Source organism: Hyaena hyaena, unplaced genomic scaffold, assembly GCF_003009895.1.
Source record: "Hyaena hyaena isolate Hyena2069 unplaced genomic scaffold, ASM300989v1 scaffold_187, whole genome shotgun sequence".
Taxonomy (NCBI): Eukaryota; Metazoa; Chordata; class Mammalia; order Carnivora; family Hyaenidae; genus Hyaena; species Hyaena hyaena.
Window position 1 is genome coordinate 712,256 of NW_024080820.1, and position 26,823 is coordinate 739,078.

The 26,823-nt window shown below is 40.1% G+C and overlaps 2 protein-coding genes across 2 annotated transcripts; one reads left to right on the forward strand and one right to left on the reverse strand.

Annotated features, from left to right (window-relative positions):
- Window positions 1–4,414: 4,414 nt before the first annotated feature.
- CNGA1 (cyclic nucleotide gated channel subunit alpha 1) lies at window positions 4,415–19,045 on the reverse strand. Its single transcript, XM_039241099.1, has 8 exons — window positions 18,930–19,045; window positions 17,947–18,072; window positions 16,436–16,498; window positions 11,815–11,856; window positions 11,615–11,725; window positions 9,831–9,938; window positions 8,970–9,076; window positions 4,415–5,829 (listed from the first exon to the last, which is right to left on the reverse strand). The coding sequence occupies exons 1-8, from the start codon at window positions 19,034–19,036 to the stop codon at window positions 4,415–4,417; spliced, it is 2,079 nt and encodes a 692-aa protein (XP_039097030.1). The 5' UTR covers window positions 19,037–19,045.
- LOC120237692 (60S ribosomal protein L23a-like) lies at window positions 6,352–23,845 on the forward strand. The gene is made up of 2 exons (XM_039241100.1): window positions 6,352–6,355; window positions 23,310–23,845. Exon 2 carries the CDS (start codon window positions 23,328–23,330, stop codon window positions 23,742–23,744), a length of 417 nt encoding a protein of 138 aa, XP_039097031.1. The 5' UTR covers window positions 6,352–6,355; window positions 23,310–23,327; the 3' UTR covers window positions 23,745–23,845.
- The last annotated feature ends 2,978 nt before the right edge of the window (window positions 23,846–26,823 follow it).

Sequence of the window (26,823 nt, forward strand, 5' to 3'; positions counted from 1 at the left end):
AGCATTCAACTTGGTCTGTGTAGAGAGCAATCAAGGGCAACCTCACAATGAAGTAAGCACTGAACCAAGGGTCAAGAGTTCAGGCTCTGTCACTAAGCCAACTGTGTGAATTTATACTTACCTCTCCTATTCCTCTTTTCTCCTTCACTTGAAAGAGTTCATGCATACCAAAAACTATAGACAGAATACATATATTTGTACCTAGGTTCATCAGAACCTACCATTTGGACTTATTTATTTCAGCTTGTTTTTAAAAATATAAAACATATTCACAGACTGTTGAAGTCCTCTGACTTTCTCACCCGGCCTCCCATCTCATTCTCTCCAGCCCCAGAAGTATAAACACTGTTCTGATTTCTGCTATCATTTGCATGCCTGTTATTAAACTGTTACATTGGAGGTGCAAATCCATAAACACTACTAAGTATTGTGCTGTGTGTTTGGAAACTTTGTATAGGTGATATTATGTGTACATACAAAAGTCAGCATGAACGTAAGAGTGAAGAACAGGAGCCCCGAAGCCTTGCTGTCTGCGTTCAAAGAGCAGTCATACCACTTCCTTCCTGTGAGCCTTGGGCAAATTACTTAAACTCTCTGTACCTCCCTTTCCTCATGTTTTAAACAGAAAACATAGTGGAACCCAACTTAAAAGTTATCAATGAAGATTCAATGCACTGAAATCTAGAAAGAACTTGTAAAAACTAAGCCCTAGGTCAAGTGTTATCTGTTACTATTCAAACATGTTATAGTATTCCATTATGTGAATATATTCCAATTCATGTATCTAGCCTCCTCTTGATGAACATTTAGATTGTTTCCAACCTTTAACTATTATAACCATTCTTTAACATGTCTCATGGTGTATATGTAGCCAATTTTCTGTAGTGACTGTACCTAAGAATGAAATTGCTGGGTTTTAGATCAGCCTGACCCTGGCTTTAGCAGATATTAGCACCCAGCTCTCCAATTTATGGTAAAACATCCCACTGTTACTCCAAGTTCCTAATACTCTACATCCTCACCAACCTTAGTGTTGCCTGATCATCATTTCTATATTTGTAAAATAAGGATGGTGAATTAGATGATCTCTGGAGACTTTTTGCATTTTCTATATTCCCCAATTTCCTTTCCATGAATTTCCCACTTTCTCCCTTCACCTAGAGATAAACTAGTCCAGTGAAAAGCAACCTTTTCTTCTGAGTCTATAAGCCTGTTGTTTGGTATTTTATATCCTGAACAGTCTATAAACAAAGACATCCAATAACACAATTTCTGTGGTCATAAGGTAGGATATTACTTAAATCGAGAGTGTTTTAGCCAGGCATACTTCCAACACTGTTAAAACATATCAGTAGTTTCCAAACTTTTTTAAGCAATGGATTTTTTAAAAATACAAATATAAACTGAATTTCAATATAAATGTTACTTGCTCCCCTTCTGCGTGTGTGTGTGTGTGTGTGTGTGTGTGTGTGTGTGTGTGTGTGAATCTCTAATACATATCTTACAGACTGGTAAAAAGCTTCTTGTAGGGTAATTGTCATTATTGTGTTGATGAACTTCCTGAAATTAAGAAATACTAAAATGCTTCCATTTATCTGGTTGCTTTATCCATTAAATTTGCATATTAAATTTTATTTGATCGTGTTTTAATTTCAGACTAGCATATAGTTTGTTATGCTAAAATCTTCTGGAAATATCCATGTTAGGGAAAAAAATGCCCATTATTGCCGAAGAGCTCTGATTTTACTACCTGTAATCTCTGTGAAGAAAAATTGTTTCAGGCTTTGGAGGTTGTCACTGTAGACCAACATTGCCACCTAATGGTGAGAAGTTTAACCATATTATATTTCAAGATGGAAACGTTGGGGTTTTTTTAAAAGATATATGCAAAACTCTGAAGTAATCTATTCCTATGAGAACATTACATTATACTAACATTGGGCAGGCAGGTGCAGAGTAAACACTCATCAGGCACACTGGAAAGACTAGCTGATTGGGCTTCTGCTCCCTCCTTGATCTACCATCTATGAGTTCCAGAATTCTCTCTCATCTGCTCTCAGATGAGTTACTAAAGAACTTCAGATTTCAACCACCTCTCCCTTGTCCTTATATCAAACCTGTCCTACTCTTAAATATGTTAAGACAGGCAATCGGAGTCTGGAATCATTCTAGCATATGGGTGGTTTCTTGGATTAGTAAAAGGTGAGTTCCTGCTTTCGCATCTATCTGTACCCAGGTCAGCATCCTTACCATGAGTCTCCCAAAGCCACATATTTCCTGTCTTTTTAAAAGATTTCTGTGTGAAGCCAGAATCCAGGTGCAAACCTCTGCGTTGCGCTCCAAGTGTCTAAAGTGGGACTTGGCCACGAGCTGTCAGAACCTCCAACTGGCAGGAGTCATGGAAAAGGAACTGGCGTAACCCCCATGACTCAAGTCTTTGAACCAAGAAAGACTTTTCTACATCAGAAAGACTTATAGAGCTTTGGGTCAGAGGTCATCAAATCAGAATGGGTGTCTCTAGCCCAGATCATGCTTGAAGTACCCGCCCTCCTGGATGCTGTGACTGACGCTGTTTCTCCTTGGAAGCCAGCCCCCATCCAGGTCTGTAACCCTCACCCATTCCTATCTTACTAAATCAAGCCTCTTTACAATGTCTTGGGGGCTTTTATAACAGGCAACAAAGCACAAAGAATAAAATGCGTTTGAAAGCGAAGGCATAATAAGAATAAGGAGAAAAAGAGAGTGAAAAGAGTACTTGTCTTAGTCAGCAACGATGTTACATATTAACTACAACCTCCCACTCCAGAACCCGCCACTTCCTCTGTAGTGAAGAAATACTTGCTAGCTGATACTGAATGAATAAAATATAAAATGGCAACATAAGACTGAAAATACCATGCACAGTTCAATGAATATTCTTTTGGTAGAAAAGAATAAACTCTACCATAGGCATACACTGATCAAGGTCCATATAAGTATTTGAAATGTCAAATTAACAAGATACCTTGTAAAGTCATATTATTATAGGCCGGGATAGAACTTTTCTATCAATTCCAATTATCTGTATTAAGAAGAATTTTTTGAACCACCTCTGGGTTAAGCAGCTGAGAGCTGTATGGTTGCTTAGCAATGTCTTCCACAACCACATGCTTCTCACACAGTTCCCTTTTCCGAAATTGCTAAAACAATCCCATTAACCCCTTCCTGGTTCTGTAATTAGGTGCTTCTCAAGCTTTAATGTGGGTATGAATCACCCAAGGGTCTTACTAAAAACTAGATTCTAATCCAGCAAGTCTGGGGTAGGGCCTGAGATTCAGAATTTCTAAGAAGCTACGTGGGGATGCCTGTGCTGGTTTATAGAACTTTCAGATTTCCTCTTCTTTATTTTTTTTTAAATGTTTTTTATTTACTTCTGAGAGAGAGAGAGAAACAGCGTGAGCAGGGGAGGATCAGAGAGAGAGGGAGACACAGAATCTGAAGCAGGCTCCAGGCTCCGAGCTAGCTGTCAGCACAGAGCCCGACGCGGGGCTCGAACCCATGAAACGTGAAATCATGACCTGAGCCGAAGTCGGATGCTTAACCGACTGAGCCACCCAGGTGCCCCACAGACCTCCTCTTCTAACATTACAACAATTTCCTTTGTTAATCATCCAGCAATAGAATTATTTTTATCCCTTTTTTTCTTGCTGGCCAGTCAGATAAGGAAGAGAGTAGCCACTGCTGTCAGGCTTAATAATCAGAGAGGTTTTTTTTTTAAATTTATTATAAAAGATTCCTACATTTTATGATTTTTTTAATGTTACATATTTCTATATAAGCATATATATGTGAAGTCTAATTTGTCACGTTTTTATCATAAGAAGTTTCTCTTAACTACACTTCCTAAGTCCAAGAGTACAGTGATTAATATCCTTAAAATGACTCTGAAGCTCTATAAAATCCTAAACCCCCTACTAAATTATCAAATAAAGAATATTCATTATAGTTTTAGGATTTATTTTACTTTATTGCATTCTAATTCTTTTTAAAATGGCATCTTGAACATGACGTTCCTGGTAATTCCCAGTTGCTTCTCAACGATGCAAAATGCCTGAAAGTGAGGGATACTTCTTCACTTTTATAAAACGTATTACACAAAAGGAACACACATGAAAAAAATCAGAAGATATAGAGACTGACAAGTGAATCATTCTATATCTTTGCACATTATCCATTCTGAAAAATCCTAAGTATGATGATTCTTTAATCATAGTACCTCACAAGTGAGTATGTGGTGGGCCCTGTCCCTTGCACCAAAGCACACTTTCCTTATGGAAAAACTCCCCAGCTGAATCTTTCTCTCCTTCCAATTTAGAGTTGCCTAATCACATCACCAAAAGGATCATGAGGCATGTCCTTGTTAATAGCCAGCTTTTCAGTCCTGTGTGGAGTCCACGGGCCCACTTTCAACTCCAGATCCTTCAAGAGCTGAAAATTCTGTGTCAATAAGTGGTTTCAGAAATCGCTCAACCTTAGTGAGTCTTTGCTTCAGTTTCTGCTGCATTGACTCGTACTCAGCCAGGATCCGAGCAAACCTCGTTTGCATGAGGTCTACGGACCCCTCCATTCGGGTGACCTTCTCTTCGAGATCTTTAGGATCACTTCCAGCATTTGCGACATTTATATCCAGCAGACCATCTTTCATCAAGATTTGCCTTCCTTTCTCTTCTAGCATAGTTTTGGCATCTGGGTACTCAGTCAGAGCTTCCATGAGGTCATCTTTTGAGAGACAGAACAGATCCGAGTAGCCAATACTTTTGATATTGGCTGTTCTTCGATTGCCAGCTTTGCTACCTTTAATGTTAAGGATGCTGATCTCACCGAAGTAGCTACCATCACTCAATACCACAAACTGAGTGATTCCATCATCTGCCACCACAGCCAGTTTGCCTTCCTTGATGATGTACATCTCTCGCCCAATATCTCCTTTCTTGCAAATGTAATCTCCAGGACTGTAGACTTGGGGCTGTAATTTCAAGACCAACTCCACCAACAGACCAGCCTCACAGTCCGCAAAAATACGCACTTTTTTTAATGTGTCTAAGTGAACGTTGATGGCGATCTCTGCTCTCAGCTTATCAGGTAGATACTTCAAGACTTCTCTCTCATCAACCGTTTTTTGGTTGGTCCACAGGTAGTCGAACCATTTAATAACTCTCTTTTCCATATCTTTGCTTACATTTCGAAAACGCATATACTGCTTGATGGCATCGATTCTTGCTTGAAATTCTGCTCTGGCAGCATTCATATTGGAGATCATAGAACCTATGTTACCAACGATGGTAGCAAAAATTAACACTCCAATTAAGAAGTCAACCACCACAAAGACAAACTCAGAATCCCTCACAGGAGGTGGTGTTTCACCAATTGTGGTCAAAGTCAGTGTAGACCAGTAAAGGCTGTACACATATTTTCTAGCCAAACGGCCAAATTCAGGATCATTAACATCAGGATACACCCATGTGTCATTTCCAAATCCAATAGCTTTGGAAATAGAGAAGTACACACATGCATTCCAGTGGATAATGATGACAATATACATAACAAGATTGGAAATCCTGAAGATGTTTGGGTAGTTTGTTCTCGTTTCTGTTCTCTGGAAGAATTCAAACATCCGAGAGATCCTTAACAGTCGGTTCAATCTAATTTCTGGATAGTTCCACCCTAGCTTGAAATACAGCAGATCAGTTGGTATCAGTGATAGAAAATCAAGTTTAAATTGCAAGTTTGATTTATATTTCTCTATGAGTTTAACCTCTTCCTTCACCAGCAGTCCTTGTTCCAAGTAACCTAAAATAGGAAGAAAAAAATTTAATGCTTTTCACTTTAAGCCATTATGAATTTTTTCTAAAATAACCTTCAATGAACTTCGCTGAGTTCAAAACAAGACTTCATTTCCAATAAATATGCTTTTAGCAATGCAGTCAGATATGAGTACCAATCAACAACTAGCTATGGAAAATATTATTTTGCAAAAATAAAAAATTAAACCTTGTAAGTGCAAAGTGAGAGATTATATCCAACGTATATATGCCAATCTCTCTAGATCCAGCTTGTCTATCTATGTAAAGCCAAGAACAATGTTCTTGGGAAGTTTTCTAAAACACCCTAGCTTTTGTGCCTAAAGCCTCATGGCTCTCTCTTGTCAGAATCCTAGCCCCACCCTTGAAATTTGGGTACCTGCGTTACTGTCAGTTATGTGTATTCTTGCCTTGTCCCTTCAATGAGAAGAATAAGTGTCCTTTGAAGGTTCGTTTTCTCTCTCCCCCATGTCCCTCAGGCTTTCTTAGATGTCTGGTATCTTCCCTTTTCCTACGTTGCCACGGTGGGCCTTGACTTTTAGCATTCTGATACATTTCACCAAGGAAAGAATTTGTTCCTCTTTCTGTACTGGCCACCAGAGCTGTAACTAGGATAAAACAACAGGAGCATTGCTCCAGCACACTGGTATTTAGAGCATGTCCTTATTTTACATAATGATCCTTAAATGTTGTTCTCTGTACAGTGATTACCTTTGGATGTAGACAGCAGTGTAGAAACAGTAAGTTTATGCCCACTTAACAAGCATACTTCAGTGGGAAGCTATCAGATCCTGCTCCTTGGTCAATAATGCCTCACCATGACTACAAAGTTAAGGATGTGTGTACTGTTAGAAAGAGAAATCAAGAAACTGATCCCATGTACAATTGCACCAAGAATCATAAAATACCTAGGAATAAACCTATCCAAAGATGTAAAAGATCTGTATGCTGAAAACTATAGGAAGTTTATGAAGGAAACTGAAGAAGACACAAAGGAATGGAAAAACATTCCATGCTCACAGATTGGAAGACTGAATATGGTTAAAATGTCAATACTACCCAAAGCAATATACACATCCAATGCCATCCCAATCAAAACTGTACCAGCATTCTTCTCAAAGCTAGAACAAACTACCTAAAAATTTGTATGGAACCACAAAAGACCCCGAATAGCCAAAGTAATATTGAAGAAGAAAACCAAAACAGGAGGCATCACAATCCCAGACTTTAGCCTCTACTACTGTAATCATCAAGACAGTATGGTATTGGCACAAAAACAGGCATATAAACCAATGGAATAGAATAAAGAACCCAGAATTGGACCCACAAATGTGTGGCCAACTAATCTTTGACAAAGCAGGAAAGAGTATCCAGTGGAAAAAAGACAGCCTCTTTAACAGATGGTGCTGGGAGGACTGGACAGCAACATGCAGAAGAATGAAACTAGACCACTTTCTTACACCATACACAAAATAAACTCAAAGTGGGTGAAAGACCTAACTGTGAGAAAAGAAATCTTCAAAACCCTAGAAGAGAAAGCAGGCAACAACCTCTTTGCCCTCAGCTGCAGCAATTTCTTGCTCAATACATCTCCAAAGGCAAGAGAATTAAAAGCAAAAAATGAACAATTGGGACCTCATCAAGATAAAAAGCTTCTGCACTGCAAAGGTAACAATCAACAAAACTAAAAGGCAAACAACGGAATCGGAAAAGATATTGGCAAATGACATATGAGATAAATGGTTGGTATCCAAAACCTATAAAGAACTTACCAAACTCAACACCCAAAAATCAAATAATCCAGTGAAGAAATGGGCAAAAGACATGAATAGACACTTTTCCAAAGAAAACAGCCAGATAGTCAATAGACACATGAAACGATGCTCAACGTCACTCATCATCAGGGAATTACAAATCAAAACCCAAATGAGATACCACCTCACACCAGTCAGAGTGGCTAAAACGAACAAATCAGGAAACTACAGATGCTGACGAGGATTGGGGAAATGGGAAACCTCTTGCACTGTTGGTGAGAATGCAAACTGGTGCAGCCACTCTGGAAAACACTGTGGAGGTTCCTCAAAAAATTAAAATTAAAAATCGAACTACCCTATGACCCTAGTAGTAGCAATAGCACTACTAGGAATTTATCCAAAGGATACATGATCACTGACTCATAGAGGCACATGTATCCCAGTGTTTAGAGCAGCACTTTCAACAATAGCCAAGTATGGAAAGAACCTAAATGTCCATCAAATGATGAATGGATAAAGAAGATGTGGTTTATATATACAATGGAATGCTACTTGGCAATGAGAAAGAATGAAATCATGCCATTTGCAGCAATGTGGATGGAACTGGAAGGTGTTATGCTGAGTGAAATGAACCAGTCAGAGAGAGACAGATATCATCTGATTTCACTCATATGTGGATCTTGAGAAACTTAACAGAAGACCATTTTTGGAAATGAAGGAAAAAAAAAACCTGTTACAAACAAACAGGGAGGGAGGCAAACCATAAGAGACTCTTAAATACAGAGAACAAACTGAGGGTTGATGGGGGGGGGGCGGTGAGGGAGAGGTGGGCATCGAGGAGGGCACTTGTTGAGATGACCACTGTTATATGTAAGTAATGAACCATGGGAATCTACCCCAAAAACCAAAAGCACACTTTACACACTGTATGTTAGCCAATTTGACAATAAACTATATTTTTTGAAAAAAGGATGTGTGTACTATTATAAAATGTTTAGTACAGCTGTGCTGGGTACAGTGATTTCCCCCATGCCTCTTCATGGTATCTCTCCATGAGGTAGCAATTACCCTTTCACCACAGAGCTGGCACAATATTTCTGTTCTCTCTATTCCTCTCACTTGGCCTAAAACCAATGAACAAGATAATGGGGGCAAGCCACCAATCCACATTCAAAAGGTTGCCTAGTAACCTGAATCAGTGGGAGTAGCCTAAGCTTGTGGGTGAGTATGTGGTACTCTTGTTTCCAATGGTGCTTTTTCTTGTAAAATAGACCTGTGAGCTTATTTTGAAGAAGACTTGAATTAAGAAATTTCAGATTATACTATAGAGATAAAAGCACAAAATTGCAAAATATCCAAAGCTGAACATATTTACCTGTCCTTGTTCGTACAAACATATCAAGAAGATAGACTACATCTGATAGGTAATCAAAAATGAGCCAATATTCTAAGTAATCAGACTGAAGTTCATCAAAACATGCTCTGTCAAAGAAAAACATGCAAATAAAATTAAATGGGAGCCAGTTTAAGTAAAAGTCCTCTCTGTATAATTTTTATCATGATAAGAGGTATAATGCACCAAGGCTAAGAGGGTTCTTAGAGTCTATTTAATCAACCACAGCTTTTCCAAATCTGAATGGTTGGATTTCGTTTTCTCACGCTTCTGAAATCCAACATTCTTTCTATTATACTAGTTCGTTTTGTGGAAACATCAAATAAGAATAAATGTCCTCAAGCTAATGTCAAAATATATTGGCTTATACACATTGATCTCCAGGTTCTTATTGAGTATCTGCACCCAAAATGCTTCCAGGAATGGTGCTTGGTCCTGGGTGGCTGAGATGTTTACTGTCTAAAAGACAGAGAACAACAGACATACCTGAGAAACATAGCTTGCTTGAAAACAACCTAAATCTTTGATTTTTTCCTCTCCTGGCAACATTTTTTTCTTAGGCTACAAAAATAAAGTTTCTCCCAAAATTCTAATTAAACGATTCAGCAATCAAAAGTTTAAAAATATCCCCCTACACCCCATCCCAGTACTAGATTTCCAAGTATACTGGGAACCAATGCATCTACACCTGATGTCAGGAAAACACGTTGAGAATAATATAACCTCTCTTTACAACCAGAGGCGGAAAAAGGAGGTATGTCCTGAAGAGCTCTGGACCAAACTGTTAAGTCAGTTAACTCAGAAACTAGAAGCAAGTCGAGATCCACAAAAATATATAGATACCTTGCAATAATCATAGTCCAGTTGTACATAACAGGCAAGGTGATGCAAAACAGCCAGTTGTAATACATGTTCCCTGAGGGATCAATAACCTTGACTTCTTTCTTCTCCCTAGCAGCAATTAGAAATGAAGTAGAAGGTTACCAAGAAACAAGAAATTTTTTATGTCAAATATTAAATATGGTTATGTCCGTTACCCACAATTAATGAAACAGAACTAAGCCAGAGAAGCTCACCCTACAGGGAGAAGATTCGCTTGGCATGAGTGTATTAGACATCAGAAATTGCTTAGTGAGGGCTGACTAGATGGTTAAATGATTAGTCTTACATGAAACCTTACACTAGACTTTTATTAAAGCCCTTGTTTTGCTATGATGCTGCAGCTACTTCTTCCATCAATTCAACCACTGAAAAGGAATAATGGCACAGATCATGCCAGACTCTGGATATTCCAAAGGCTTCCTTGGTAGCTTGCGGGTGGTGAGCGAATGGTGGTGTTACCACTCCTCCTCCCAGGTAACAAAACAATCAGGAACTACACTGTGAGAGGGAGCGCTCACCTGCATGGAAAGAAGAATATAACACAATCTAATAAAAGGTACTTGTTCATAAGCATCTATGAAAGATGAAGAGAAAATGGAAGGAAGGAAGGAAGGAAGGAAGGAAGGAAGGAAGGAAGGAAGGAAGGAAGGAAGGAAATATATCATCAAATGGAAAAGTTTTTTTGTCTAGTATCAAGCTTCTATTGGTTTTGGGCATAGGGATTGGGTTTTTTTGTTTGTTTGTTTTTAAGGATTTTATATTTAAGTAATCTTTACACCCAGTGTAAAGCTTGTTGTCCCCTCTACTGACTGAGCAAGCCAGGCACCCCAAGCCTATACTGGAAAGGATTTTTCCCTTTGGAAGAACTTCAATGGCTTTCCAGCAGGCACAAATAAGTGAATATTATTTGGTAACGAGTTTTCTTTAAGTTTAGAAAACAATTTCCCCTTTAATAAAAGGAAAAAGATCGTTTTGAAAATATCATTCAGGGGCGCCTGGGTGGCTCAGTCGGTTAGGCGTCCGACTTTGGCTCAGGTCATGATCTCATTGAGGTTAGTGGGTTCGAGCCCCGCGTTGGGCTCTGTGCTGACTGCCAGCTCAGAGCCTGGAGCCTGTTTCAGTCTGTGACTCCCTCTCTCTCTGACCCTCCCCTGCTCACGCTGTCTCTCTCTCTCTCTCTCCTAGATATAAATAAAACATTAAGAAAAAAGAAAAAAGAAAATATCATTCAGCCTTACCCATATGAAATTCTCACCCTCAAATGTTTGTTTACAAAGGATCTTTCAAATGGCTAGAGTTTTAATAAGCATTTGTACTGCTCTCAGAATTAAGCATGGCTTTTGCAAGAAGACTTGCTTACTTTGGAGTATTGGTCATACAGTATTTATTACTCAAAAATGTTAGTAAAATTATTAATTTTTTAATTTCAATTTAAAAAGCTAGTGGTAAGACCCTAGAAACCCAATCCTCTTGAAATCCAAATATCTCCCAATGGTAAAATTTACCTTTACCAGAACTTAAGGAAGACAATTAACCATAGCATTGAAAAGTCTTGATGACAAAAGCAAGAATAAAACTACCACTGCTCATTTTAAGGAAATTAGAAAAAGATTAATTTCCATTCAGTAACAATTTATTTAGTCTTTTACCCAGGGCTTCGTATTATAAACTTTCAGGCAATTATCCTTACATCCAAAATCCATTACAAATTCATTCCTAATTTCAAGGCCAGTAAAAACACTTACTCTTCTTTCTTATCTTTGCCTTTCTCCTCTTTCTTTTTCTTCTCTTTTTCCTTTTCTTTCTTCTTTTTCTTCTCTGAGTCCTTTTTATTTACATTTTTATCATCTGACTTGCTGAAAAGTGAGAGATGTAGTTAGTAATAAAATATGAAAATGTTATGGGCCAAAATATCAGATATCATTCATGCCAAAGCCTAACTTACCTCTTCTTTTCTTTTTTCTTTTTCTTTTTTTCTTTTGGTTCTCTAAAGAAGAAATAATATCGAAGTCACACAATCAAATTACATTCTGACTTCTGTTCTTATTTATTTCCCTCTCTATTGAGCAAGAAATCAGAGCTTTGTGTTCAGAGACCTGTCCCTGTGCTAGGAACTAGAAATCTGGTCTTCTAATGGAGAGTCTACAAAAATGGACCTGCACCAGATAATAAAACAAACAACCAAAAATCCCTGGGTTAGTGCATATGGAAAATTGAAGATGGGGGGTGGACAAAGGCATAAACCCAACAAAGGAAATTTAGGAAACAACAGCCCCCAAGAGTGCACTTTCAAAGCCTCCATGTGTCCAAAAATATTTATTATTTAAAATGTAAGCCTCTTGATATCACTTATATTAATTATTGAGTAAGAGCTTGAAGAATTTCAAGAAAATGCCATCAGTTTTCTTGAGAGGGATAATCGTGACTGAAGCAATTTTTTATGAGTAGTCAAAAAACTCCACACACTGGAATCCCAATTCTTAGAATCATTCACTGAATTTTCTATCTTTTTTCTATCTACAATTTCTTCTGCAGTGGAGATTATGTGATTTTAGGCTTCTTCCTACAGTTGGCTCTCTCTGTCAGCTGAAGAATGCATTCTGGAGTCAGGCAGACCTAAGGTCAAAATAGGCTGCCATTGTTGGCTCCTCAAGGGTCTTGGGAAAGTTTATTCTTCAGATGTGGATGAACAGGCATGGCACTACCATTAGGGTAGTCAGGGAGGATGTTAAAGGGAGTTACGACTAGGCCTCAAAGTATGGGTAAGGGTTGAAGCAGTTGAGAAGAGTGAGGCCACTAAAAGAAAGAACATTTTCAGGTGCAAATGTACAAGTGAACTTAGTCCACATATGAATCGCCCAGGAAAAGCTGAATGCTGCTATTGAGGAGAAATAGGAAATGAATTAGATAAGGAAGTGGGGCTTGACACCTAAGGCTGTCATGTACAAAGAGGAACAGAACATAAAATGGGACAAGGGAGAATTTATTACCATGAAAGCACACTCTTGTGTTATAGGTTTCAACCCTCTAGCGCAGATCCTTGGAAATGGTGCCGACAACCTGTTGGGATGGCTCTCAGAAGCTCAGAAAAAATGATGATTCATGCTAAGTGGAATAGAAACTGCAAAGTGCCATGACAGGTGGTGGAGGAAAGTATCAGGAAGACTGAGAGAAGTGATGTGCTGAAGTGGACATACCAGGTAAGGAAGATAACCCACCAACTGACTGTGGTCCCTAAGAGGCCTCAGAGGACACAAAAATGATAAGGAATGTGCTGGTGAGAGAGGCACCAGCATCATTAAGGAACTCAGTGGTACAGTCCTCTATAAGCCAGGGCTGGAGTGGGAGATGCTAAACTGGGTACAAAACTGGGTTCCCTGAGAGCAATGGACACAATAGAACCTGGGACTAAGAGATTGGTGGCAGTGCTTACACATCAGAGGAGAGATGGGTCCAATAACTATAATTACCCTGGAGGTGAGCATGGTAGCCAGGGGGCTTAACCCATAGATAGCTATGGAAGAAGTTAATCAAATACTGTATTCCTAGATAGATGGGCATCCTTTTGACTTATTGGGGGTACTGTTTAATGTATACAATGAAAACAGAGCAGGTATGGATGATTAAGAGGTTGAAGGCAACACAACCTGATAAAAAGTCACAACCTTATGAATAGTTTCTAAATCTGAGCCAATTCTCAGAAATGAAACCACTGACTGAAGGAGAAGTCAAGACCCCATGAAGAAAGACTCTGCAAACACCATGACAAGTATATTCAGTAATGATTTCCCCAGTCTTTCGCCCAAAGAAAATCTGTGGTCATTTACATAGGTGACTGTACCCTGGGTGAAGAGGGAGTACCGAGATATATTAAAGACTGTTTGGCATAAGACCTAAGCTGATATTGAGCCCCAGGGATTGAAGCATCATCATGCCTCCCATTAAAGTGGGGGAGGGGGTAGCATATGGTGGCCTAGTAATAACGGAGTCCTATATGATTTATGACTTAGGGGGTTTCCACTGGATCTAAAGATCCCCATTGTGGTCATTTCTCTAGTTCTTCAATGTAACAGTGGAATGTAGACATTTGGTCATTGGCAGAACCCTCATTCCCATTAGTTCCTTGGCTCCTAAAGTAAGAGCTATCATAAGGGGGAGGGCCAAGTGGAAGCCCTCAAGCTGCCTTCTACCTGCTCGTCGAAAACCATAGAGCATCCTGAACAAGAAAGAAAATGTAATCCTTAAAGACCTAATGCATGCAGGGGTGGTGGTCTCCCCACATTTAATTCAATGTCTTGTCCCTACAAAATTCACATGGATACTAGTGAATGGCAGCAGACTACTGCAAAATCAAACACATAGCAGCCCCAATTGTGGCTCCTACGGGAAATGTGAAAAACAATGCATTCATGCAATCTAAACCATATGCCTAGTGTTCTGGGCCAGTCACAGTCCTTACCTGTGTTATTTTTTTATCACTACCAGGGAAGAGAACCCTTCCTGGGTTTCCATCCCAATAGTTACGGGATGGAAAATGGCACACTTATAGTCTTTTCCAGGGATATGTTATCTCTCCTGATTAATGTCGTAACACAGCCTAGAAGGACCTAGACTATCTGGACATTCCTCAGAGCCTCACATTGGCCTACTATATCAATGGCATCATGTTAACAGGGCCTTGAAAGAGGACTCACTAACCATGGGACCAAAAATGACCATTGACCACGAGTTGGATTCTGTACAGACTAACAAGTCATAAGGTTGTATACCAATCTATCACATGATGAAGCGGTATATCTGGGATTGAGCAGGTGGCTCACTACCCTTCCGTCATGTCATCTACCACTGTTGCATCAGCCCCTACTCTTCAACTCTCCAGCATGGCCATATATGTGGGTCTTACAGGTCATCATCTGTGATGAACTGGTCAATGAATGGGTCAGCTTGACATCAGTATACAAGCCAAAATGGGCTATGTGTATATCATAGCCCTACTTAGAAGTGACCTTGAAAGATAATGGTAAAGTTAATCTTTCTAATGTCACAGCTTCAAGCAGTGCACAGTCATCTATTTTGTGTGGAAAAGCAAATGGCCATGTATGGGTCTTGTAACCAAGGAGCTGAAGTAGGAGTGACTCGCATAGGAAATGTGTGCTTCTCATCCCCACAACCTTATGCTCTGTGGAGCGAGAGGTTTCCAAGTAGGTCATGTGTCTTCCAGGGAACACAGTAATGGCCCATTAAACATTAAGCTATGGACTGCTCCCTAGTCATGTTAGGCCCCTCATGCCACAAAACCAATAGGCAAGAAAGGGTGTTACCATACTGGCAAAAGAAACTGACTTCTTTAATCAGAACTAGATAGTGTTGCTGTGTTATATATGGCGGGGGGGGGGGGGACAGATTGGAGTATATTTGGCACATAGATGATCCACTCTGGTGTCTCTGGTGTTCTCTGCCCCACTTTTAGTGGTAAATGGACAAATACAGCAGCTATAACTCAAGGAAGACACAGTGACCAGGGGCTCAAATCCATCAGGAATAAGGGTCTGTATCATTCAGTCCACAAAATAAATCATCTAGACCGACAGAAGTGCTGGCCAGAGGTGACAAGACTCTGGAATGAGTAGGAAAGGAGGGCATAAGCAATTTCAGTTGAAGCCTCAAGACCAGCTGCAGTTGTTAGGGACCTGAGTTCTTCCCATTAACCTTCCTCTTATAAGCTTCCTCAGGAAAAAAGAATGAGATTCCTGGAGGAGGTGTTCCCAAATGGGGTGAATATTCTATATGAAGAAAGCAGACCTGAGCAGTGCAAGAAGTGTGCTATGGATGCAGTAGTGTACAGAACTCTGGCACTCATTCCCCACCTGCCAAGAGTATTGCTTGCTCACAGCTCACAGTCCCCCTATCCTTTGTCTGGCTTTGGCTAAAGGAAGCCACCATGCTCAAAACTATGACCCCCCCCCCATTCTAGGGAGAGCCATCATCCAATGACTGTGCATGAGTGCAAAGGCCCAATCCTACTGCCCAACTATGACACAACTCTGAAGGGCCATCCTTGCTCTAGAGCTTTCCATGGGATCATATGACACGTCAACTCTATTCTCTGAAGTTCAACTTCTCCCTCTGCCCGGTTCTGCTCCCCTAACTCCCTTCTAGGTATCATTCCTAAGTTCACTCCCAATAAACCTTTGCGCACAAACCTCCTTCTCAGAGATTGTCTCCTAAGGAATTGACCTAAGACACATTGGCTCAGAATGGAAGGGATTACTGATATTTCATTTATTTTTGTCCACCAGGTGGGGCAACTGCATTTACACTGTAGACTGTAGTTTGAATATACATATTCAAACACATATACATACATAAATATATGCTGCTTTTAATATGGGTAGCCACATTTTTTTAGAATAACCCCATGACAAAATAATAGAATACCATTGCCATTGTATTAAATAGAGTTTTCCTAATAAAGATTTCCTCTATAGCAGATTCAGATATATTCCTACATGTTACTGGTGTTCTTTAAAAGCAAAGCTTTGGTTTTCTATTGGAAATGTACTTACTGCTCCTTATTGCTGCTGTTGTTAACATTGAAAAGTGCAATGGTGCCAGGGAGGTACTGCTTCCTGGAAAATAAAAAGTACACTGAAATCATAATTGTTACCAACTGCATAATGTCCATGATCTTAAAGAACAGTCTTTTTTAAAAATTCTTTTTTTAATGCTTATTTTATTTAAGAGAGAGAGAGAGAGAGATAGAGCATAAGCAGGGGAGGGACAGAGATAGAGGGAGAGAGAATCCCAAGCAGGCTCCATGCTGTCAGTACAGAGCCTGATGCAGGGCATGAACTCACAAACCGTGAGATCATGAGTGGAGCCACAATCAAGAGTCAGGTGCTTAACTGACTGAGCCACCCAGCTGCCCTAAGAAGTCTTAAAGAACAAGTTAACAGGGCATCTGGGTGGCTCAGTCGGTTTAGCAGCCAACTTCAGCTCAGGTCATGATCTCGTGGTTCATGATCTCACGGTTGGTGGATTCAAGCCCTATGTTGGGCTCTGTGCAGACAGCTCAGAGCCTAGAGCCTGCTTGGAATTCTATGCCTCCCTCTCTCTATGCCCCTCCGCCATTTGTGCTCTGTCTCTCTCTCGCTCTTTCTCAAAAATAAATAAACATTAAAAAAAATTTAAAGAACAACTTATCTTCAGTTGCTAACTACTCCCTAGACAATTTTTGAAAATACGGAGCCTTCACGAAGCTTGAGTTGCTGAATATCAGTGCTATGAACCAAAGTCACTAGTAAATATCTATCAATCAGTGCTAACACCAAAAATTAGCATCCTCCATGGCCTCAAGTGAGCCAACGTGGATGCCAGCAAGAGATCTAAATAAGACTTAGATTGTCAGAGAAGATTGGAAGAGAAGAAAAGACAAATAAAAACACTGGGGAAACTGAAGGTGGTTGGTGGAAACAGAAATAAGAGAGAGGAAAAAAGGAGGAAGAAAAAGCAAAGAAAAAGTAAGTATGTTCCACGGTAGGGGAACTCCCGATCCACACCAAAATCACATTCGTTCCACACCCTCAGAGTCAGTGTGTGAAGTTTTCATGAGGGATTCATTTCCTGCTAAGGATTTCTAGCTTTTCTGTTCTAGCTACTCACTCGAGGGTTCTACTTCCCTGAAAGTAGGGTCAAATGTGTACAGCATTTTAGAGGATGACAGCCAACCTGTCCCACATACCACTGCCGCAGGACCCTGAAAGAAGGTTCAGAAAGAAGGAGGAACTTCTGAGGAACCTTCCCTCAGAGAGGACTGGGGCCTGAGGTTCTAACGAGATGGAGACACATCTCAGGGAAAATGATGAGCAAGAGTGTTTGTGATGTAAAGCCCCATGGACATGAATAATCATCAGCCTGTGGTTTCCAAGAGAGGAAAAGGGTAAGTAGCAAGTTACTCCTGAGATCCTGCGTAGTGGCTGGGTAACAGGAACTGTGGTCAGGGGAGGAGGAGAATACCTTTCCTTCATCTAAATAATAGTTTAGAAAGAGATTTGGAGGGATAGATCATACTGCTCACCTCTGTGATGGTCCCCTTATGCATGAGTTATTTCCAAAGGAATCCCCTGCATGGCGGTTTTCATTCTCTGATTCTTCAAACACGGAAGCACTGTCATCATCATCATCATCATTATCAGAAAAAGAGCTATGGTTCAACAAGAGGCAGAGGTGAATTAGATCAATGTTTTAAATTATTATGAAGGAATAACATTTCTCATTAGGAGGCCACTGCCACTGCCTCATCTTTTCTCCTTCCCTCTCAAACTAACACACGACCCCCTTTTTAAAAGCAGGCCTCATACAATGCGCAGAGCCCAATGCAAGGTTCTGTCCCATGACCCTGAAATCAAGACCTGAGCCAAAATCAAGAGGCGGATGCTCAACCAACTGAGCCACCCAAGCACCCCTACCTCATTTTAATTAGAGGGAAATGAGAACTGCTAGAATTCATGGAATTAGGTAGAGTATATGCAAAATTCAGTAACGTGTGTGTAATTAAGAAACTACTTTCTGGGTCTTCCGTATTTCTATCATTTGATGCATTGATTAATGTTAATATTTATCAAATAGAAAGTATGGTATCTATGCTTTAGGTCACATTATACATTTGCATGAACCAACCTGTAATGACGTTTCTTTCCACAAAAAATAAATTCAATATATGTGTATAAATGCCTCTTCATTTATAGGGTAACTTTAAATTATACTTCTAAAACATTCAGCATATGACACTTTATATTATTTTCACATTCATGTATGCCAGTGTTATCCCTTTAGATATGAAATGTCCCATGAGAAAAGGCCTTGCATAAGTACTTCTAAATAAGCACCACAATAATATCTATGTTCATTTGTGAGACAAGTTATGCTGTTCCAAAGTATAAACGCAGACACAAAATTAAATAAATTACAAAGAGCAGAGTCACAAATTAAAAATTAAACGGAAATTAAACCTGGTTAGATTTATGAACAGTGGCTGGTGTCAACAATGCACGGATTTACCTGCATGCTCCATTTTCCATCCTCCTTATTTCCTTTTCAATATCTGGAACAATCACATTGGGAATATTTACAAAAGAGAACCGTGTATTGATAATATTTTTCTTCATGGTTAGTTTAATATCTGGGGAGAAAAAAAGTCTTCTTAGTAGAAAGACTATATAGTTACATATACAATCAAAAGTTTCACTCTACCATTCATCTAAAGCTCTCATAATAACTTTATTTCCAGCTATATGTAGGACTTATTCTTTCATAGAATACAGATGTGGCCTAAGCCCTTCATTACCACTAGCCAGTTTTTCTGTGTATTTTTTTAAATTCCAGAATATTCCAGAGGTGTAAACTAATTTTTTTTTTAATTTTGGGTTAACCCCAGATTTTTCTCCTTTTTTTAATTTTAATTTTAATTTTTGAGAGAGAGACAGAGATAGAGACAGAGACAGCACGAACAGGGGAGAGGCTGAGAGAGGGAGACACAGAATCCAAAGCAGGCTCCGGGCTGTTTAGCACAGACCTCATCGTGGGGCTGGAACTCCCAAACCGTGAGATCAGGACTTGACTTAATCCACTGAGCCACCCAGGCGCCCCTGGATTTACCCCAGTTTTACCCCAGGTATGTGTACCTCACATACACATCACACAAATAATAAAAAGCAGTAAGATAAAATACCCAAATGAATGTAATCGGTTGTGAATTTCTACAAGGATTCCAAAGCATGGAGCATGGGAGGGGGCGGTGGTGTCTTGAATGGTATTTAAACTTCGTAGTAAAAATGTATGTGACACATTTTTAGCAAGCCCCCTAAATTATTCTTATACATATAGTGCTCGGCTTCCCGTGCAACCATCTCAAGCTTCAGGAGAAGGCCAAGAGCGAAGAGATCCTGAATTCCCTCAGGTATGTCCTACCCTGCGGTGGTTCGAGCCCAACTTCTGGCTCTTGGAGACACGCGGTGAACCTTCCAGGCGAGGTTCTGCAGTCACCCAGCGACCACGCCACTGCCCTAGTGACCGCTCAAGGTGGTCCGCCTGTATCCAGTGTGCTGCAACCACGTCGCCTGGAACCTGGAGAGGTTCCTGGTGGGTGCGATGGGTGTGCCTGTGTGCAGATACAGCCGCTGCTTTGCGACCATTGACTTCCATGCACAGCGGGGCCTTGGGGCCCAGATGTGCATAGGGCGCCCTCCTACCCACCCCTTTGTTGGGCAGTTACAGCGCTGCCCTCTGGGGTTTCCACCCAGATGGTGTTTCCTCCAAATCTGCCTGGAGGAAAATCCCTCAAGATAGGTGCTGGGTGTCCATCCCAGCCTCCCCTCTCCCACACCAAGTTTCCTCACTCTAAAAGCTCCCAGTGTCAGCAAGAGAAGAAAAAAAAATCAGTATCTGCTCACTCCAAGAACAGTGCCACTGTTTACCAGCGCTTGTATTGAAGGTGGTGCCATGGTCTGGGTTTGAAGACCCCAAAAAGGCCAACGTGACGAGAGGATGACAGCAGGGTACTGGACAACTTCAACACCTCCGGTACCTGCACCTGATCTTCCCAGGCTGCCTGGTCATCTATCCATCCCCTCCCCCACAACGCACACCTAGCCTGTGCTCCCAGTTTCTTATTACATGGCTTGGGGATTTTCCTTTGTTATTTTTCTACCACTGATTTCAAGGTTTGGGCAACAAACTTGCCTTTGTTATTAATAACATAGAAAAGCAAAAAAGAAAAAAAAAAGAAAGGCGGAGAGAGAAGGAATCATTTGATGTGGAAAAATGTGTAAAACACTTCATTCTTTATAGTAAAATATGTTAAAGAATGATTTGCTTTTTGGGGCGCCTGGGTGGCTCAGTTGGTCAAGCATCTGACTCTTGATTTTGCCTCAGGTCGTGATCTTAAGGGGTTCATGAATTCAAGACCCACCTTAGGGGCTAATTCATTTTGAAAGACAGAGATAGCATGCGTGGGAGAAGGGCAGGGAAAGAGGAGGAGAGAGAGAATTCCAAGCAGGCTCTGCACTGCCAATGCAGAGCTGGACATGGGGCTCAAATTCATGAAACTATGAGACGATAACTTGAGCCAAAACCAAGAGACAGCTGCTTAACTGACTGAGCCACCCAGGTGTCTCAATATCTAATGACTAAAAGTTTCAGAACATAATACGTACCTTGATATCAACATTGTCTTAACAGATGCCTAATGTGGTTTGGGGTTTATAAAAATATTTTTAGCATTTTACTCTTAAGCATGGTGCCAACTCTTGGTTTGAGAGAAATGGTTGATTTGTGTTAAGGAAGTCTCCATTTATTCTTATTTTATTAATGTTTTAAAATTAGAAATAGGAATGAATATTGATTTTTATTAAAGATCTCTTACTTTTATAGAAATGATCATATTTTCATATTTTTCCTTTTAATTTTTTTCTATTAACGTGATGAGGTATATTAATGAATTATTTTAATAGTTATGAAATAAACTTGTCCTGATTATGGTAAATTCCTCTTTTCATATGCTATTGGATCCTAACTGCCAATACTGTATTTTATTTTGAAATTTTTACATTAAAATTTTTTCCATTGTATTAAATTGCAAAATTAGTCTATTGCTTACAAAGGGTTTTTAATAATCAGTATCCGTTAATGTTTTTCATATACTTTTCAACTCTTTTGGTATCATTGGGCTGTTAAGAAGGCATCTGAAAAGAACAAAAAGATTCTTCTTTTAGAGAATTCATTGCTTTGCTGGTTTTCCCAAATATGAATCTTGAATCAAAATTTGTGAATCAAAAAGAAGCAGCTGCTTTTAGAAAGTAAGTTTCAGGGATGCCTTTCTGGCTCAGTTGGTTGAGCATCCAGCTCTAGCTTTGCTCATGATCTCACAGTTCATGAGTTCAAGCCCCACGTCGGGATCTGTGCTGACAGCTCAGAGCCTGGAGCCTGCTTTGGATTCTGTGTCTTCTCTCTCTGCCCCTCCCCTAGGCATGCTTTGTCTCTCTTCCTCTCAAAAAGAAATAAATATTTTTTTTTAATATTTTTATTTTATTTCTAGGAGAGAGAGAGAGAGACAGCGTGAGCGGGGGGGGTCAGAGAGAGAGGGAGTCACAGACTGAAACAGGCTCCAGGCTCTGAGCTGGCAGTCAGCACAGAGCCCGATGCGGGGCTCGAACCCACGAACCGCGAGATCATGACCTAAGCGAAAGCCGGACACTTAACCGACTAAGCCACCCAGGTGCCCCTATTTTTTTTTAATTTAAATACAAAGAAAGTAATTTCAGTTTTCATTTTTAGCTGAATCACAAAAATTTTCCACTTAAATGAGGATGTAAAAACCTGTACAAAGATAAAGCAAAGCAAATGACTGGGAAAATCTTAAGGACAGTTCCAGCAAAATTAATTTGGAATATAAACTACGAATGCCCAGGAAGGCATCTATGCTATTGATTGACATCAGGCTCTAACTTGGGTTCCAATCCTGACTCTCTCACTAGCTGAATGAACTCAAGTGAGTTTTTATAACCTTACCGAACCTCAATTTTAACATCTATAAAATCAGAATAATAATATCTTTTATATCAAAAAGCAGAAAAGATATGTTGTGAGCCCCCAATCGCAAACCCACATGTAAAAACATAATTAAGTATGCAGCAGTGATTCTCTAAATTTGGTAGGAATGATTCCTGTGAAAGTTGTTTAAAATGTAGGTATCACGGCCCTGGTCTCTTGAGTATGAAAGAAGTATCAATTGAAGTAGACATGAATCTACAATTTCATCAAGCACCATAAGTAATTCTGTTTCAAGGGATTCCTGAGTAACACTTAAAGGAAGATTACTGTATGCTATTGACCTTGGTACACTAGCCCAGTCATATCTGTCTTTCTGAATATAGTAGTGGGAGGCATGAAATAACTATCAGAAAAGCCTTCAACATTGCTGTTACTTCTCTGACATTTCAGATCTACAGATCTGAAAACTTGAGAATCAATTCCTGAAGACAAAATTTACAAACACCTTTATAATCAAAAGTCAATTTCATAACAGAATACAAAAAAATATAGACTTTGATTTGAAAAATGGTCTGTAAAATTCACTATATTAATAGGAAAAAAAGATGAGAAAAGCCATATGATAATTTCAACAGATGAAAAAAAGGCATTTGACAAAATTCAACACCTATTTATAATACAAAACCTCAGCAAATTAGGAATAGAAAGGAACTTACTCAACCCCATAAAGAATCTGTACCAAAAAACCTGTAATTAACATCATACTTAATGATAAAAGACTGAATATATTCTCCCTAAAGTCAAGAACAGGCAAAGATACTTTAGACATATTCAACATTGTGCTGTCTCTTGCAACAAGCCCAGGAAATATTTAAATATTAAAAAATATAGAAGACGCTTTTCACGAAGATGGCGCCAAAGGCAAAGAAGGAAGCCCCTGCCCCTCCCAAAGCCGAAGCCAAAGCAAAAGCCTTGAAGGCCAAGAAAGCAGTGCTGAAGGGCGTCCACAGTCATAAAAAGAAGAAGATCCGCACGTCACCTACATTCCGATGGCCCAAGACACTGCGTCTCCGAAGGCAGCCCAAATATCCTCGAAAGAGCGCCCCCAGGAGAAACAAGCTTGACCACTATGCCATCATCAAGTTCCCACTGACGACCGAGTCAGCCATGAAGAAAATAGAAGACAACAACACTCTTGTGTTCATTGTGGATGTCAAGGCCAACAAGCACCAGATCAAACAGGCTATGAAGAAGCTCTATGACATTGACGTGGCCAAGGTCAACACTCTGATCAGGCCCGATGGAGAAAAGAAAGCCTACGTTTGACTGGCTCCTGACTATGATGCTTTGGATGTTGCCAACAAAATTGGAATCATCTAAACTGAGTCCAGCTGGCTAAATCTAAATATAATTTTTGTCACCAAAAATATATATATATATATATAGAAGACATCCATATAGTGAAGAAATTAAACTATCTTTATTTGCAGATGACATAATAGTGTATCAAACAACTGTAAAGAACCTAAAAAAAAAATTAGAACAAATAAGTACTTGACAAGGTCTCAGGACAAAAGTCAATGTAAAAATTTCATTTATGTCTGTATGTTAGCAATGAATAATTAGAAAATGAAATGAAAATGAATATATACATAGCATGCAATTAATGTCTATATCCAATTAAATAAATAAGTACTGTATACAAAGTTCTTTGCCAGATGCTGTAAAAAAAAGAAGCCTAAAGAGGGGCGCCTGGGTGGCTCAGGCCAACTTAAGTGCCCAACTTGGGTTCAGGTCATGATCTCACGGTTTGTGAGTTCGAGCCCCACATTGGTCTCTGTGCTGACAGCTCAGAGCCTGGCATCTGCTTCAGAATCTGTGTCTCCCTCTCCCCCTCCCTTGCTACACTGTGTGTGTATCTCTCTCCCAAAAATAAACATTAAAAAAATTAAAAAAAGAAAAAGAAACACCAAGAGCAGTATGGCCCTAAAGAGCTTACAACTAGTAGCAGGGAAGAAAAGAGCACCACACTAAACAAATGGTTTGGGCCCATAAAGGGACATAAAGTAAGTATTCATAATTGTCAATCACGTCTTCAATTTCTGAGATTATTTCTTCTTTGTTTCAAAATTAGTAGACATTTTAATGATGTTATGAGAAAAAATGATAGCTGGAATAACAGATACTTTTTTAAACTTTAAAGAGACTTTAAAGGGGCACCTGGGTGGCTCAGTTGGTTAAGCGGCCGACTTCGGCTCAGGTCATGATCTCACTGTCCATGGGTTCAAGCCCCATGTCGGTCTCTGTGCTGATAGCTCAGAGCCTGGAGCCTGTTTCAGATTCTGTGTCTCCCTCTCTCTCTGCCCCTTCCCAGCTCGTGCTGTCTCTCTCTGTCTCAAAAATAAATAAACATTAAGAAAAATTTTTTTTAAATAAAGAAGCTTTAAAGAAAGAAAAAATTCCTTTTCAGCAAGATTATGAAAAGTTTCATGAGGAAGACGGCACAGTACAGAGACCTGGCCTATAGTCAGGATCCAATCAGAAAAATGGTCAAATCAGATGGTTCACTAGAGAGAATATCAAAGGTGTGGGAAAATCTAAACAGGAAACAGTAGGAAAACCCAGATATGAATGGCCACAGGGCCCTGATGCTTCCCCTAGAGCAGGAGACATGCCGGGAAGAAGGATGAAAGCCTAAAGTCCGGACGTCCAGGCTGGAAGACAGGACCACTGTGGGAGATGCTTCCAGAGGCAAAGAATGAGTGGCAGAAATGACTTCCCGTCTCACTTCACCTCCCCTCTGCCCTCCACCTTCCACCAGTGCCTCCCAGTAGTGAAAAGACCTTTCTTTCTTGGCGAAAGGGAATTAATGAGAAAAGGCATGGAGGTGGGAAGGGAAGCTATCAGAAGAATAGAGATTCACCTAGTTTAACTAGAGGACAGAGAACTAAGGGGAAATAGGTATCAGAAAGTAAGAGGGTTTTGGCAAAATAGGGGCTCATTCTTCATAGGAAATAGTCATTGAAGATTTTAAGGCATGGAATGACATTACCCCAATGTACTTTAGGACAATTAATCTGGTAGCAGAGTACAGGATAAATCGGATTAGATGCATTATAAATTCTTGCCATGCAGTCTCACCTTGGCCCTTAATGTCGCTCATCAATCCTCTCCCTGTATCCATAGAAGCTGTTCCAAGCCTCTCCTATTAGTCTAATGCCCGACTTCCAACTCTACCAAGAGACACCCCCTACTTCACTAACCTCTAGCTACACTGGTCCATTCACTGACAAAACTTGCTGGAGGAATGAGCCACATTTTAATTACCAGCTTCCCACAACACCCCGTGAAGAGGTTTGCACAGAGCAAGCACACAGAGAATGGCTACTGAGTTGACTTAGAGTCTGGGAGAAGAATTTGAGGCTGTCAGAAAACTACATCAAGGTGAGAAAACCACTTGGTGTCTATAGTCCTTCCACCCTTCATTCTTTCCATTCTCCCTTTCCCTCCCACCAAAAATGTTTATTCAAACTACCAGCAGGAAATATGCTAAGTGCTGTGATACAGAGCTTAACAAACGGTGTGATACATGCCCTGAAGAAATGTATACTATCGTTAATAAAACAGATAAGATATTTAATAGAAAAGTAACACTTTTTTTTTAAATTTTTTTTTAAATGTTTTATTTATTTCTAGGAGAGAGAGAGAGACAGCGTGAGCAGGGGAGGGTCAGAGAGAGAGGGAGTCACAGACTGAAACAGGCTCCAGGCTCTGAGCTGGCAGTCAGCACAGAGCCCGATGCGGGGCTCGAACCCACGAACCGTGAGATCACGACCTAAGCGAAAGTCGGACACTTAACCGACTAAGCCACCCAGCCACCCCGAAAAGTAACACTTTTGATAATTATCTTTAGAAATCCCAACAGAAAAGAAAGATGCACCCAAAGTGCAGTTCCTTAAAGAGGTTTATTTCCAAATGGACTGTTTGCAAAGGTGTTTATATGAGAGAAGCACAAAGCATGGTGCAGTGACCTGGGGCTAATATGGCCAGTTCCCAGCCCCAGGCTTCAAACACGAGGAGAGGGAGTAGTCAGCAGCCCTAGAAGGAGAAGGAGTTATGAAGAATAACTGCCCATGAGGCAGTGACTGACCACTGAAGGACAGAGTCAGCACAAGGCCAGCCCACAGGAAGTACACCACCAGGGCACTCAAAACTCTGACCTCACATCTCTCTACTGCCCCTCAGTCTACACCATAATCTACACTACAATCTACACTATACTGAGTGATGTCTGAGAGCATGTAGATGCTTTCATAAAGGGCATTTCTCTCCCCCAGAATACAGAATGGAGAAGGGCTATGTTAAGGTTGAATTGTGTCCTCCAAAAATGGTGTCTTGAAGTCCT